This window comes from Cyclospora cayetanensis, unplaced genomic scaffold (assembly GCF_002999335.1).
Source record: "Cyclospora cayetanensis isolate NF1_C8 unplaced genomic scaffold, CcayRef3 CcayRef3_contig_237, whole genome shotgun sequence".
Lineage (NCBI taxonomy): Eukaryota > Apicomplexa > Conoidasida > Eucoccidiorida > Eimeriidae > Cyclospora > Cyclospora cayetanensis.
Genome location: NW_020312189.1, coordinates 12,500 through 25,833, shown reverse-complemented (window position 1 = coordinate 25,833; position 13,334 = coordinate 12,500). Strand labels below are relative to the sequence as shown.

Genomic DNA, 13,334 nt, shown 5'->3' with positions numbered 1-13,334 from the left:
GAAAATTTGCATGCAGCCACGACGGTCGGCGGGTGGGTTGAACTCTGTTTTTGCTGCCTTGTCCAAGGCTCTTGAGGGCTTTTACTGTGGGGCTACTAGCAGCCGCAAGACAGTGTCCCACGCTTTTGCAGAAGCTGGCGGCTTCTTGTCCGTGCAAGTAGGTCATTCCTGGCCTCCTGATCCCTGCGGAGATCTTGCTTAGGTCTCTTGGATATAGCGGTGATTCCCCTGCTTAGAGACACATAGGCTTTCACGTCTGCACCCCCGAAGGCGGGTGTTGCGGTGATCCTGGGCTTGACCAAGGCTACACCAGCGGCAGTTGGGCAATCACGACAAAGAGCATCCGAAGATCTGCACAAACGGCAGAGAATAAGTCCCAGCACCAGGCGCGGGCACGAAGAACCTTTGCAGGTGCAGCAGCGCTTTGGGAAATACTGTATCCGTGGTAGAATCTCCGGATGAGAGAGCTGCTGCCGCTCTTTCGGATACAGCGACAGGAGGGCCTTCCGCCGTTGGTCTGCAGCGAACAAGATGGTGCTGGCGGAGCTTGGCCAGCAGATATCGGGCGCTCTGAGGAACCTTCAGAGCGCCACGATTGTGGATGAGGCCGTAAGCCTAGGGCTAAGCTGTATCTCCTTTCTGACTTGAATATGACTTGCACTTCGATCATGGAAGAGCATGCATGAGGACAGGAGGGCCACTGTAGCGCATCCAAGCTATGCTGCACTCAGAGCCCCTCGCTTGCTTTCGAGGACCGCAAAAGCAAGGGTGCTCAGCTGGGGATGTGTGTATTATGCATGACTTGGTTTATTTTCCAAGTTTGAAACACTACACCCTGATTGCTTGGCCTCGAAACGGTTGGCTGCGTCCTGCTTCATGCATGTGCTGCAGATCTGTGTTGCCACTGGAGCTTCTTCCGCTGTTTCGCGTCCAGCATATCCCGCTACTGCTGTGTGTGGCTGCTGGCGCAGGTGGTGGGGGAGTGCGTGAAGTCAGTGTGCCGGGCCTTGCTGCTGGCCGATGTGCAGCTGCGGGTAGTCCAAGACTTTCGGCGCAAAGTGACTCAGCAGATTAATGCGCAGATACAGCAGAGCAGCACTGGCAGCAACGGTAGTGGTGCTGGTGGCGGCAGCAGCAGCAACAGAAAGAAAGGAGCTGCAGCTGGGAGCTCAAAGGCTTTCGATGCGGTGAGCGGCACAGCAGGACCCTCCGGCCCTCAAGGAGATGTCATGGCGGAGGTTTACCTACAGGCAGCCTCAGCGGGCGTCAATACGAGGCGCATTATTCAGAAGGTAAGCAGCGCATGCCGCCTTACGCGGGATCCTAAGAAATGCGACACAACGGGGGCAAAGACCTTGGTTCAGCTATCGTTGGCAGGACGTCCCCTGTTCCCCTTCTCATAGGCGGATGCGTGATGCTAGCATGCGCATGTGTTGCTTTAGCTGCGCGCACAGCTGGTCACTTCCTGCATGAGTGAGTGCTGCCTCCCGTTTCTCGGCCTGCGCGGGGGGTGTGCGCGGTATACGCAACGGCTAGATTCTTTGCTGATGCATGCATTTGGGGAAACAGGTTGGTTTTGTGGCTTGCGCATCTGCGTTTAGTGCGTTGTCAACGAGCTGGTATCCTTGGTGACGCCTGAAAAGACTCCGCGGCCCTTGAAGAAGGGCAGCTGCAACGTTGTCATGTTTGTCGGCCTTCAAGGTTCCGGCAAAACCACAACTTGCACCAAATATGCGCTTCATTATCAACGAAAAGGTATAGCTGTGGGTGCTGGTGCTGTTGGTACAACGGCTGTGGGTGCGCCTCTGTCGTCTTCTTGCATATGGGAATTCCCTCGATGCACCACGCTGCATGAACACTAGAGCAGAATGCACGAGCCGTTGCCCCCTTATTGTTTAGCCCCTCCCCCGCTCGCTCTCTCCCCCGTTCACGAGCGCAGCGTTATATATGCAGGGATGTATAGCACTGGAGGCGCTAGTTAGTCTGTCTTTCATGGCACATCTGCGTCGGACTTCTTGAATGCCTACCGTGTCTGTATGGGGTGTATTACATTTCAAAGTGGCACGATCTGGCTGCAAAAGCTCTTCCAGCCGCCCCTTACGGGGCTCTGTCCCAAACTCAGCCCGTGCACGTCTTCCTCTGCTGCTGGCACTGGATTGCCTGAAATCTCAGGCGTGCAAAAGGCAGGCAGTCGAGTACGTGGGTTATTTCTTAGGGTGGCGCACTGCGTTGGTGTGCGCGGACACGTTTAGAGCAGGTGCCTTTGACCAGTTGAAGCAAAACGCGACGAAGGCGAGAATTCCCTTTTACGGCAGGTGGGTTTTTTTGTGTCTCCCAGGCCGCAGCAGCCGCGCGGTGTTGGCGTTTTTCGGAGTGGTTGGCTTGTGCGTGTTATGTGTATGGATTTATGTATAAATATGCGTACATGTAGACATCTTGCCTGTGCATGCCTATGGGTATGGCCTCGCGGTGAGAACAGGCCTAGGCTTGAGAGGGGTGGCGAATGAGGGTGGTATCCCTGCAGCTACACAGAGGCGGATCCCGTGAAGATAGCGGAGGAGGGCGTGACCCAGTTCAAGGAGGAGCGCTACGATCTGATTGTTGTGGACACCTCCGGAAGGCACAGACAGGAGGCTGCGCTGTTTGAGGAAATGCAGCAAGTGGCAGACGCAGTGGTGCGGGTGTAGGACTTGGATAGAGTTTGGGCCCGTAGGGAGTAGTAGGCTGGGTGTTTTCTCCTTAGGCTTCTCACGAGTTGATGCTGGCGCGCGGCATGACTAAGCGCAGCGCTGCAGCAATACCTGGTGACTCTGCTGGGCTTTTTATTGCGTTGTTTGCTAGAACCCCGATGAAATCGTATTTGTAGTCGACTCGCACATCGGGCAGGCCTGCTACGATCAGGCTGCAGCTTTTTCTGCAAGTGTGTCCGTCGGGAGCGTCATCATTACCAAGTTGGACGGGCACGCGAAAGGAGGCGGCGCGCTCTCGGCGTACGTACACCCCAGATGCCCCGATAGACATGATTGTAGAGTATTCTTTTAAATTTAGCAGCCACCGGTCCAGACGAGCCTCTGTCGGTCATTCGAGCGTGGCATTTACAGCATGTTTGTATGTGTATGTATGTATATGTGTGTATATGTGTGTTTATGTATTTGTATGTATATGTATGTACGTATATGTATGTGGATGTATTAGTATGTATGTATGTGTTTATGTGTGTATGTATGTACATAATATATATATATATATATATGAGTACGTGCGCTTGCAGAGTTGCTGCTACGGGGGCCCCCATCATCTTCTTGGGTAGCGGGGAGCACTTTGACGACTTTGAGGCCTTCGACGCCAACTCCTTCGTCTCCAGGCTTCTGGGTCCGTCTTACACCGCGGAGGCGCTGGCTGTCGAGCGCGCACTCTTTCAAAGGGTTGTCAAGCATGCGGGCTGCCAGGGATTCTTTCAGGCTGCGAGGGTTTCTTTCTGCTTGGCTCAGTTTTGTTATTACCGGGGCTGCGGCCACGCCGCTGGACCGCTAGCGAGGGACGAGGGAACGAGAGAGAGAGAGGCAGACGGACAGAGGGGCCCTTGTGGCTAAGGCGTGACCAGAGGCCCCCTCTGCTTCTCTTTGTCTTGTGTTGGGCGTTTTCTTCTGTCGCTGCGACTGAGGCCTCGGAAGCCTCGGCGAGGCCAGCGGCCTGGGTCCCGTGCATATTGTGCAGAATTTGTGGTCGGCAGGGTGCCTGTGTTTTTATGCGTGTACGGGTTTTCTGTGTTTGTGTGTGGCGGTTTAATGTGTATGTGTTTTTATGGGTTTGTCTGTTTCTGTGTTCCTTTTTTGTGTGGAATTTGCATGCACCAACGCATGCGCCTGTTGTTGCGCGGCCCAGGGTTTGGCGACGTTGGCGGCCTGGTAAATAGTTTAAAGGAGGTGATTTCGACGGAGAAGCAGCAGGAGTTGATGGAGAGAATAGCAAAGGGGAAGTTTACGCTGCAGGACATGTATGATCAGTTTCAAAACGTTCTCAAGATGGGCCCTCTCAGCAAGGTGCGATGGTTTCTGAGTTGGGGCGACGAAGATTCTCTATTGCGTCTTCCTGTAGATGTATTACTGCATGCAGTGATGGAGCTACACTTCGCGCCTTTCTTTAGAAGAAGAGATGGGGAGTGCTGCCTGGCGCGAGGCTTGTGTGGTGGCTTGGGGTGTGTGTGCAGGTGATGAGCATGATTCCAGGCCTCGGAGCGAACCTCATTCCTAAGGGTGAAGAGCGGCTTGCGGCTCGGCGAATTAAGCGACTGACTTGCGCGATGGATTCGATGACAAAGGAAGGTAGGTGCTAGCGGCCATGTGCCTGGAGAAGAGGTCGGCTGGAGGCGTGCAGGTACCTGTAGGGTGTTATATGAGAAAGAGGCCTCCCACGCCGCGCACTGTGCGCATAGTTGGGCCATTTGAATATATGTTGCCACTCAAGGAGGAGGATTGTTGCGCAATGGGGAGCCTCTTGGCAGCGCCTTCCTCCTCGTCTTTCCCAAATCGTCTGTTCGCTTTTGTGTGCCTTCCACCTCTCTGGTCAGCTCGCCTATGCTGCAGATGCGCACTTCTGCCTTCCAGGCGCATCCGCACCGCACCGCTCGTTCATTCCTCATGGGGATATGTTTGTTTTCAGAACTGTCTTGCGAGAAACCCTTTACGGACTCGCGGATGAGGCGGGTTGCACATGGCTCTGGCACATCTGTGGCCGAAGTAAAACTTCTCCTAGATCAGCACAAACAGTAAGGCTGAGAGCTGTATGGACAGGAAGGCGCAAAAAATAGAGCAGTGCGGCTTGGCGAGACGAGGGAGTGATTGTAGGGGGTGTGGGGCTGTTAATGCGATTGTCTTCAACTTCTGACTGCTAGAAATATGTGCACATTTTTTTGTGACCCTTTTGTGTATAGGCTTTATGTGAGTGTTCCTCTGTCCGCATTTGTGTGCTTGTATGCGTGCATACGTGTATGGGTGTTTGTAATATTCTATTTGCTTCTGTTGTCCCGAGTATGTGTGCTGGGGAGCTCCAGTACTCCGGCCTTGTTCATGTTGCATCTGTATTTCTAGCGTTACTTCTTTGGAGACGTTGGTCGTTTCCTGCGCTTGTCGTGCGTGCGTGTTTAAAGATTGTCTTTCGGGTCGGCAATCTTTACTCTTGGAGCTGCTGGTGCTTTTTCTCCTGTGCTCAACATGCTTCCTGTTTGCATGTCTTTTCACCTTTGCTCGTTGTTGCGTGCTGTGCGTTGGTCACGCTGGAAGCGTGGTCCCGTCTCTGTCTGCTTCTCTGGTCTGCCTAAGGTTTAGCAAGATGATAAGCAAGATGGGGAAAGTAGGCCTCACTAAGGAGGCTGCACTGCAGAATTTATCGAGGAATCCTCAGCAGCTGCTTAGCAGGATGCAGGCGGCCATCGACCCGAGGGTTCTAAGGCAAATGGGAGGCGCAGGAAATGTCATGAACATCCTGAAAGAAGTAAGCAGAGATGCATGACGGCGAGCAGACACGGCATGAGCCAAAAGGGCCCAAAGGAAGGGGGTGCAGGGACAGAGTGAGCGGCAAGAGCGGCTCTGAAGGAGAAACTGCACGAAGACGAGGAGGGACGAAACGCGGTTAAAGGTCTCCTTAGTATATGTGAAAGTGTTTCTGTCCTGTTCGCGTGCGCTGTCCACCATCACGCGCAGTAAAAGAAGTCCCTTCCATTGTTTCTGCTTGTTGCGGTTGCTGTATCTTCCCTCCCCCTGCCTGACATGATGACGTTCTGGCTGCGGTGTTTTGATGTGCAGCTCCAGTCGGGCGAAATGGGAGACATGCAGGAGATGATGCGACAGTTTGGGGCTTTTGGGGGGAGGTAGTCAAACCTCAAGTAGGTGCTCCCCTCTATTCGCCCAACGGCATTTTGGGCAGCTAGCAGCCCGCTGGCTAGAGAGCCGGATTCGAGCAACTGGCTAGCTGGGTAGAACGCTTTCAGCAGCTTACTGACCCGCGAGCCAGTCAGCTGCTCAGAAGATACAGTTGCAGCTCGCTGAAAAGTTGCCGGTGCTCAGGCCAATCGGGCTGGTGTTCGGCCTGGTGTTGGTAGCAAGCCTTTGTTGACAAGTGATTTGGCGAGCGCCCTAGTGGCTAGCGCGGGGGTTAGACCGGTCTAGTGCTCCGGCTGAGCTGCTAGTATTGTTCTGTCGTTGCTCGTATGAGCCTGGCTGGCTATGCCCAGCAGTTTGCGGTGAACTGGGTGCTGTACACCACGTGCACCAACTCCCGCTTGTTGTGGTAAACCCTCAAATATTCGGCACTTCTTCAAAAAGGAGCCTTTGGCCCTACAAGTTCATGTGCAAACCTGCTGCCGAGCGTGCCTCTGCGCTGAGCTATCAAAGCAGCAGAATAGGACACGGCGCTCTCACGCGCCAGCAGTCGCAACTGCTGCATTTCGGGTGTTGCTGTCGCCTCTATCATCGGCGGCGGTGGTACCACCTGCAGCAGCTGCTACTTTCTGTAGGATTGCCGTTGCGGCATCAAGTGAAGGGAGGGCTTCCACCGCACTTTGGAACGCTTCGGCATCGAGTTTAGGGGAAGAATGGCCCTCTTCACAGCTGCTGCCCTCTGCTGCCGCGGCAGCAAATGCCGCGTAGGCTCTTGCTGCCTTGAGCAAAGAGCTACAGGCGGCGGTGATCTGCTGCAAGTCCGCTGCGTCTTCTGCCGCTGCTGCTGCCTCTTCAACATTTAGTTCCCTTTGCTGCTGTACTGCCGGGTGCCCGACCCGACATGGTTCCCCGTCCGGCTGTTCCGCTGCAGCATTAGCGCGTTTCTGTTTGCTCTTTTTCTTTCGCCTTGCAGCGGCGGTCGCTGCTACTGCTGAGCAGCGACGCGGAAAGAGCGATTGTGCTGCAGCAGTCGCCAGCACCTGCAGCCGCATTGCACTCCTTATACAGTTGCTGCTGCAGAAACTCGCCGCAGCAGCTGCGGCTGCTCTCTTTGCTGCTTCTATCTGGTCGTCAAAGTACAGAAGCATGCAGTCTAAAGAGTCGGGGGAGGCGGCCACTGCTGCTTTGAGCACCTTGCTGCTGCACGGCTCCCGATGCTGCTTTTGGAGTAGACCCTTGCGGTGCGCTTGCTGCTGCAGGACTGTGCCAAGCAGCTCGAGTGCCTCTAGGGGGTTTCTCTCGCTTAAGGCTTCAATGCGTGCAGCTTCGGCTGCAGCGGCCTCCGCTGCAGCAGCTTCAGCTGCTTCTTCTTCTGCGGCAAAGACGGCTAAAGGAGCTGCCTCAAAGAGCAGCCGCTGCTGCTGCAACTGCTGCAGCTGTGCACAGAGCCGCTGCTGCTCCTGCCGAAATTCCCCCCACTGCTCCAGCATATGAGACAGCTCAGCCCACGGTATTAGCTCCTGCTGCTTTGCTCCTGTGCTGCTGCTGCTGCTGCTGCCGCCGCTGTCAGCGAAGGAGCCTAGTGAGATACCAGCTGCGGCAAGCAGCAGTTCTTCGAGATCTTCAGCTTGCTTCATGGGGGAGGAGTTCCCCTTGCTGCTATTGGTGGTGCTGTTGCTGCTGTTGACCCCTCCTGAGCAAGTTCTCGACATTCCCTTAACAACCATACAGCTCGACATAGGTACCTTGCTCCTTAGTCCTAAAGCGCTTTCCTCCGATCCTTAGAGCTGAGGAGGAGTGCGGTACTCCCAAACATCGTTCAGGGGATGCTGTTCTCGAAACATCTGTTGCAAAAGCCGGGGTCGATCGGCGGGTGCCGCGGATGCTGCTGCACGGCACTGCAGCAAGCGGTCCAAGCCACGCATCCATACACCGCTTATATCGTGGGCTGCACGCATGTACAAATGCATCTACAGAGACCGAGCAAGGTGATACCAGCCGAGCGAGAGCGCTCAAGTCAACCCACTTACCCCTCAACACCCGTTTTTAGAACCATAGAGGGGTTGACCAACTAGGCGTTTCCGTTGCAGACACAGCCACACAGGGCAACACGCAACAACTGCACTGCCAGACTCGAGAAGAAGCCCTCAAGCCCACGCGCCCTCGGAAGCCTCACTTGCGTGGTGTATCCTGGGCAGCCAAAACGCGTTAATGCCTGCCAATCTCCAGCCAAACCATTCATCTAGGCAGGAAAGGGAGAAGCCTTCTTCTTGGGCAGACGAGAAGGACGGTAGAAGGCCATACCAGCCTCCAAAGTTGCAAAAGTCCCGAGGCAAGGCGGGCGTCTTCAGACTCATTATTCAACGCCACGGGCTGCAACCACGAACCGTCACTCTCTTAGAAGAAGGAGCACGTCTCTGCGAGAAAGACGCATAGCCGTAAAGCAACAAATCAGTCTTCTGCTGCAGAGCGGGAGGCCTACACGCAGTGGAGGGCCCCTCTGGGGACCAGCGTCGGTTCCCTCGCCAGCAAGCCCTGTGGTTCAAGAGGCTGCATCCGACTTGAGGACTTTGAACTTCTGTGCGCGTTTTAGCAAAGCAGTTGCTTGGTCCGCCATACGGTTGAAAGAAAATTCTTTTTTCAAAGGGGTTCGGCTGTACAGACCCGTATTTGCAACCCCACACCGCCATCGAGGGTCGCGCCCACAGAACGCAGGAGGGCGGCGCGCTGCGTGGTGTCCCCGCCATTGCCATTTCAGCTTTCAAACATCTGGCGTTTTTGCTGCCTCTTCGACGACGCCGCTCTTGTGGCGAAGTCTCCTCAGGAGGGCTTTGAACAGCAGCGCACAGGACGTGAGCCCTCCCTCTCGTGCCTTACTGCCTGCCTTCTGCGGCAGCTGCGCCTCAAGCAAATCGGCCCTTCGCGTGTTCTACGGACGGACTGAAGGCCGCAGCAGCCCCTGTATTTTGCAGCAGCGTTCATCTTTCGCAGCAGCAGCTGCTCCAGAGGCAGCCGCGGCAAGATGCCTCGACGCCGGGTTGCGAAGAAGAAGCAGCGGCAACGCGCGAGCGCTGCCAGTGGCAGCGTCGGCTCTGACAACAGCGCGTCTGAGGGTCAGGAAGGCGCTCCTGCAAGTATTGTGGTACGGCGTGGACGCTTGGATGCCTCTTGCCGTCTGCTTGTACGTGACTGGAGGCAGGTCATGGGGCCTCGCGTTGCAGCGAAGCTGCGCGAGAGCAGAAGGAACAAACGAAAGGACTTTGTAAGCGTTGCAGGCTGTCTCGGGGTGAGTCACTTCCAAACGCTTACTCAAACGGACAACGGGGTCTACCTGCGAGTTGCGAAGCTCCCTAGGGGGCCGACGGTCACCTTTCAGGTACGCCTGCATTCAGGTAACTCCTCTAATGCTCATTGTAGCGCACAGTGGTTAGGGGGAAAAGAAGGGGAACGTGTGGAGGGATGGCGCGCTTGCCGTCTAGGTTCAAGAGCAACAAGCCTTGCCTGTGTAGACTTTTTGCAGTGGCCTCGCCGTTTTTGCGCAGGTTTTAAAATTCTCGCTGATCAGTGACGTGCAACGCCAAGTCAGCGGGGCCCGCTTGGATCCAAAGGACCTCCGCAAGCCGCCAGTTCTGGTGCTCAGCAGTAGCAACGTTAGCAGCAGCACCAGTAGCAGCAGCACGAGCAGCAGCGGCGATGGCTTGAAGATGTCAGAGGCCCTCAACTTGACCTCGTCCATGTTGCGTTCACTATTCGCTCCTGTAGACGTTCGCACAGCCAAGGTACTTACTCAACGATCCGAAACGCGATTCGGATGATGCCCACAAAATTAAAATTCCCGTCTGCGTTTCACTTAGGCCTGCACAAATCTGAGCCATGCAGCAGCGGCACAGCCTAACCGCCCTCCCAAAACATCGGCTGCTCTGCTCTGCACCTGGGGGCCGGGAGGGATTGGACTCAGACCAGGAGATACACTAACGGCCAGGATGCTTGGGAGTGTGCAAGTTTCATGCCTGGTGTGTATATATGTATGTCTATGTATGTATGTGTTATATGTATGTATGTGTGTATTTTTGTGTATGTTTGTATATATGTATGTGTGTGTACATGTATATACATATATATTCATGTATATGTGTATATGTATATGTATGTGTGTATATACAGCTAAACGACTTCAGGCGCGTGGCTTTCTTTCGTCGAGTGCCTGAGCGCGGGTCCAAGACCTCTGGTGAAGAAGGCATCCTCTTCCAGTTTAGACATTATTCTGTGTCCTTGAAGGCAGCCAAACTGACTGCTGGGGTCGAGACAGTACTGCGGGCTTCTGCAGGAGGCGCAGTACAGAAGCAGTTGCTGAAGCAGCTGCAGCAGCAGCAGACAGACGCGTGTGACCTGCTGCTGGCGTCGGAGCAGCAGCGACAACAATCGCAGCAGCACCAAGTCCCGCTGGACCCTGCTGTCTGTTCGTCCCGTATTTCGAAGGGAAGTACGTTGCAGCTGCTGCTGCCGACCACGCAGCAACAACAGCAGCAGCAGGAGCAGCCACAGCAGCAGGAGCAGCAGCAGCAGCAGGAGCAGCAGCAGGAGGAGCAGGATGAGCTGTCCATGGCTGTACAGCTTAGGGAGATCGGCCCTAGACTTGAAATGCGGCTCATTAAGATTGAAGACGACGTTTGTACGGGAAAAGGTGCGCCGAAAATAAATGCAAGCTGCTTTAGCCGGTTGTGCGCAGGATGCTTGTGGGATGCATGCTCTTGTTCCTGTGAACGATGCTGAAGCTACGGAAATTCCTGTTGCTCTTGCTGCTGCTGCAGTGCTGTATCACAAGCATGTGTCGAAGACTCCTGAAGAGCTGAGGGTGCTAAAGAAGAAGGAGCAGCTGCTCAAAGCTAAGAGGGAGTAAGGACTGCTGCTTCGTGACGGCCTCTGAAGGGCCTTCGCCTTATTTGTGCACGACAACTGTAGCCTCTAATCAGCAAGAAGGCGCAACAGCAGTGTGGCCGCAGTAGGAGGAAAGAGTTTGTGTGTACTGCTGCACCGCAGGGAGGAGCGGCAGAAGTTGCTACAGCTGCTCCAGCGCAAGGAACCCAAGAAAGCCGCCGCAGCAGCAGGTGCAGGAACAGATGACCCAGAAGACAAGAAAAGCAGCAGCAGCAGCACTAGAAAGAGAGAAGAACGCAGCAACGATGACGTATACGAAGAAGAGCCCTCCTCTTCAGAGCCAGAGGAAGCTGTGCAGCCGAAGAAGCGAGCCAAGTCTGCCAAACCCTAAGCCGCAAACTCCGAACTGAGAAAGCAAATCCTTAGCTGAAAGGCAGCATGCCTTCATCCCCAAGCAGCAAAACCAAAGACCTTGCGTATACATATATATATATATATATATATGGGCTTATATGAAAGTGCTGCAGTACAAGGGTGCATCTTTGTCTCAGGTTCAACCCGTTCACGTTCAAGCAGCGCAAGTCTGCTACTGCGGCGTCCATGCAGCAGGATCAGCAGGAAGTACAAGCTGGCAAGAAGCAGCAGCGGCATACAGAGCGAGCCTTGACGGGACAAATCGCTACCAAGGTCTCACAACCAGGCAGTGGGAGTGGAGGAGCGACTTTGAAGCCAGCAACAGCGGGCCCGAAAAGCAGCACCAAGTGGCGAGGCAGTAACAAAAACAGGGCAGAAAGGGATGCAGCTGGGCAGCGCGCGTAGCATCCACGTGCATTTATGAGAGGTCTACGTCTTGAATATTTGCCGTAGGTTGAGGCGACATGGAAATGAGGATACGAGGGGATTAGACCACGAACGTGGGGTTCAGATACACTGAGGCTCCCGGTGCAACGTGAAAGTTGCATCCTCATGTGAAGGGAGTGATGCACTAAACTGGCTGGCTGCAGTTTAAGCTATTGGCAAAAACGTGTAAGCGAAGATTTCTTGAGCACGCAGATTAGGTCTTTCGGGGCGAAGGTTGCGAGCGGCAGCCTCCAGCAGAAAACATCCCACGCCAAGCAGTTTCCTCTTGCCCAACAAAACCACAGCAAAGGGGCCCGGACGATTTAGGGGTCTGGTCGACTTTCGAGTGAGCAAGACACCGCCAGCACATGAGTGTCTCCTCCCTATCTAATTAGCGAGGTTACTCGAGCGGGGCCTTCGACGAGACGGAGTGGGGTCAAGCATGCGAAATTGCGCAAGCCTTCAACCTCTAAGCGAGGCCCCCCAATTTGCCTCTCAAAAGGAGCTCCCCAATATCTGATTTGAGCCTTTCATGCAGCCAAATAATAATCCTGTCCATGGACCCACGCGGGCCGCAAACTGAAAGTGAGCGACCTAAAACGAGTGCAAACACAAACATGGCTGGCTTTCCGCTGTGGCACGCGCTAAATGCATGCGCAGAGCAGCCACCCGCTGCCAACTACTCACTACATACTTGTCCCGGATGACTTGCGGTAGGGTCCATTCTCACTCAACATCCGGCAAACAACGGCGCATCTAAGCTGAAGAGTTGACTACCATGTGCCCACTCTGCATATTCTGAGTAGGAGGTTTCCCCCTAATCTAGCGTGCAGTTGCTGCGTACGGAAAGCGTCACGTGGGTCCCTCGATACAAAATTTTTAAATCCCTTATCAATCTCTGACAGGAGATCTGCAAATTCCTGTAAGTGCAGCACCCGCACACCACACACTCTAAACGATTCGACAAGGGCAGAAGGACACGCGTTGAAGCTCCACTCTCCACGGCGAACGGGTTTTCTGCCTAGAAAATGCAACTACACACCTCCTGTGTAAGCTCTCCCGGAAGATTCTGCACAAAGCACGCACGACATGAAACCCTAAAACCATCAACGCGAAGCCCTCCACCTACGCTCCACGTCCTTCATCACAAAAACTATCTAGGCTCCAGTCATTTACCCGGTAGCGGATGAGCACAGACTCGAGCGCAACCCCCTTGAATTCAAGACGCAGGAGACCTAAGCCAACACATGCATCAGTAACAACAGCTACAACCCTCGTAACGAGTCAAATGCAGCATCACCAACAGGGGCAGCAACCGCCACCAAGGAAATCGTAAGCGAAGCTCCAGCAACAGCGGAGCATAGCGATCATGATCCTTACGCGCTGCACACAAAAACACACAGCACACACCAGCTACGCCCTTCAAATACCAGGATTTTACCCGTACCAAATCCGAAGTCGCAAATCTGTGCGTTAGAACTCACGGTTCCCTTCTAAGAGTTGGTATCCAAGCATCAAAACTGTTTTCTGAGGAAACAGTGCAAAGCAGACGGCATTGCACACACCCTAATCTGAGCTTTCGATCGCTCAAGCCCTAGAGACAGCCCGTGTATTAGCCCCCTAAGCCCCATGCCGTACATCGCAAGTCAGCACACGAAGTGCTTTTGCTGGTGGTGTCCCCGCCATCATGGTGCAGGTGATCACGAGTAAGGCAATGGCGAAGGTCTTGAAAGCCGC

At 54.5% G+C, this 13,334-nt stretch overlaps 3 protein-coding genes across 3 annotated transcripts; 2 read left to right on the top strand and 1 right to left on the bottom strand.

Moving 5' to 3' along the window:
* The first annotated feature begins 531 nt into the window (after nucleotides 1-531).
* On the top strand, nucleotides 532-5,873 carry LOC34619506 (signal recognition particle 54 kDa protein 1). Its single transcript, XM_026338164.1, has 12 exons — nucleotides 532-609; nucleotides 972-1,292; nucleotides 1,602-1,755; nucleotides 2,216-2,315; nucleotides 2,525-2,675; nucleotides 2,842-2,990; nucleotides 3,272-3,372; nucleotides 3,886-4,043; nucleotides 4,211-4,325; nucleotides 4,663-4,768; nucleotides 5,322-5,493; nucleotides 5,805-5,873. Exons 1-12 carry the CDS (start codon nucleotides 532-534, stop codon nucleotides 5,871-5,873), a joined length of 1,674 nt encoding a protein of 557 aa, XP_026193949.1.
* Nucleotides 5,874-6,415: 542 nt separating this feature from the next.
* On the bottom strand, nucleotides 6,416-8,236 carry LOC34619505 (uncharacterized abhydrolase domain-containing protein DDB_G0269086). Its single transcript, XM_026338167.1, has 3 exons — nucleotides 8,056-8,236; nucleotides 7,694-7,827; nucleotides 6,416-7,651 (listed from the first exon to the last, which is right to left on the bottom strand). Exons 1-3 carry the CDS (start codon nucleotides 8,234-8,236, stop codon nucleotides 6,416-6,418), a joined length of 1,551 nt encoding a protein of 516 aa, XP_026193952.1.
* A 665-nt stretch (nucleotides 8,237-8,901) lies between these two features.
* Nucleotides 8,902-10,779, top strand: LOC34619504 (suppressor of SWI4 1 homolog). The gene is made up of 6 exons (XM_026338166.1): nucleotides 8,902-9,255; nucleotides 9,422-9,511; nucleotides 9,734-9,880; nucleotides 10,044-10,223; nucleotides 10,410-10,563; nucleotides 10,691-10,779. Exons 1-6 carry the CDS (start codon nucleotides 8,902-8,904, stop codon nucleotides 10,777-10,779), a joined length of 1,014 nt encoding a protein of 337 aa, XP_026193951.1.
* Nucleotides 10,780-13,334: the final 2,555 nt, after the last annotated feature.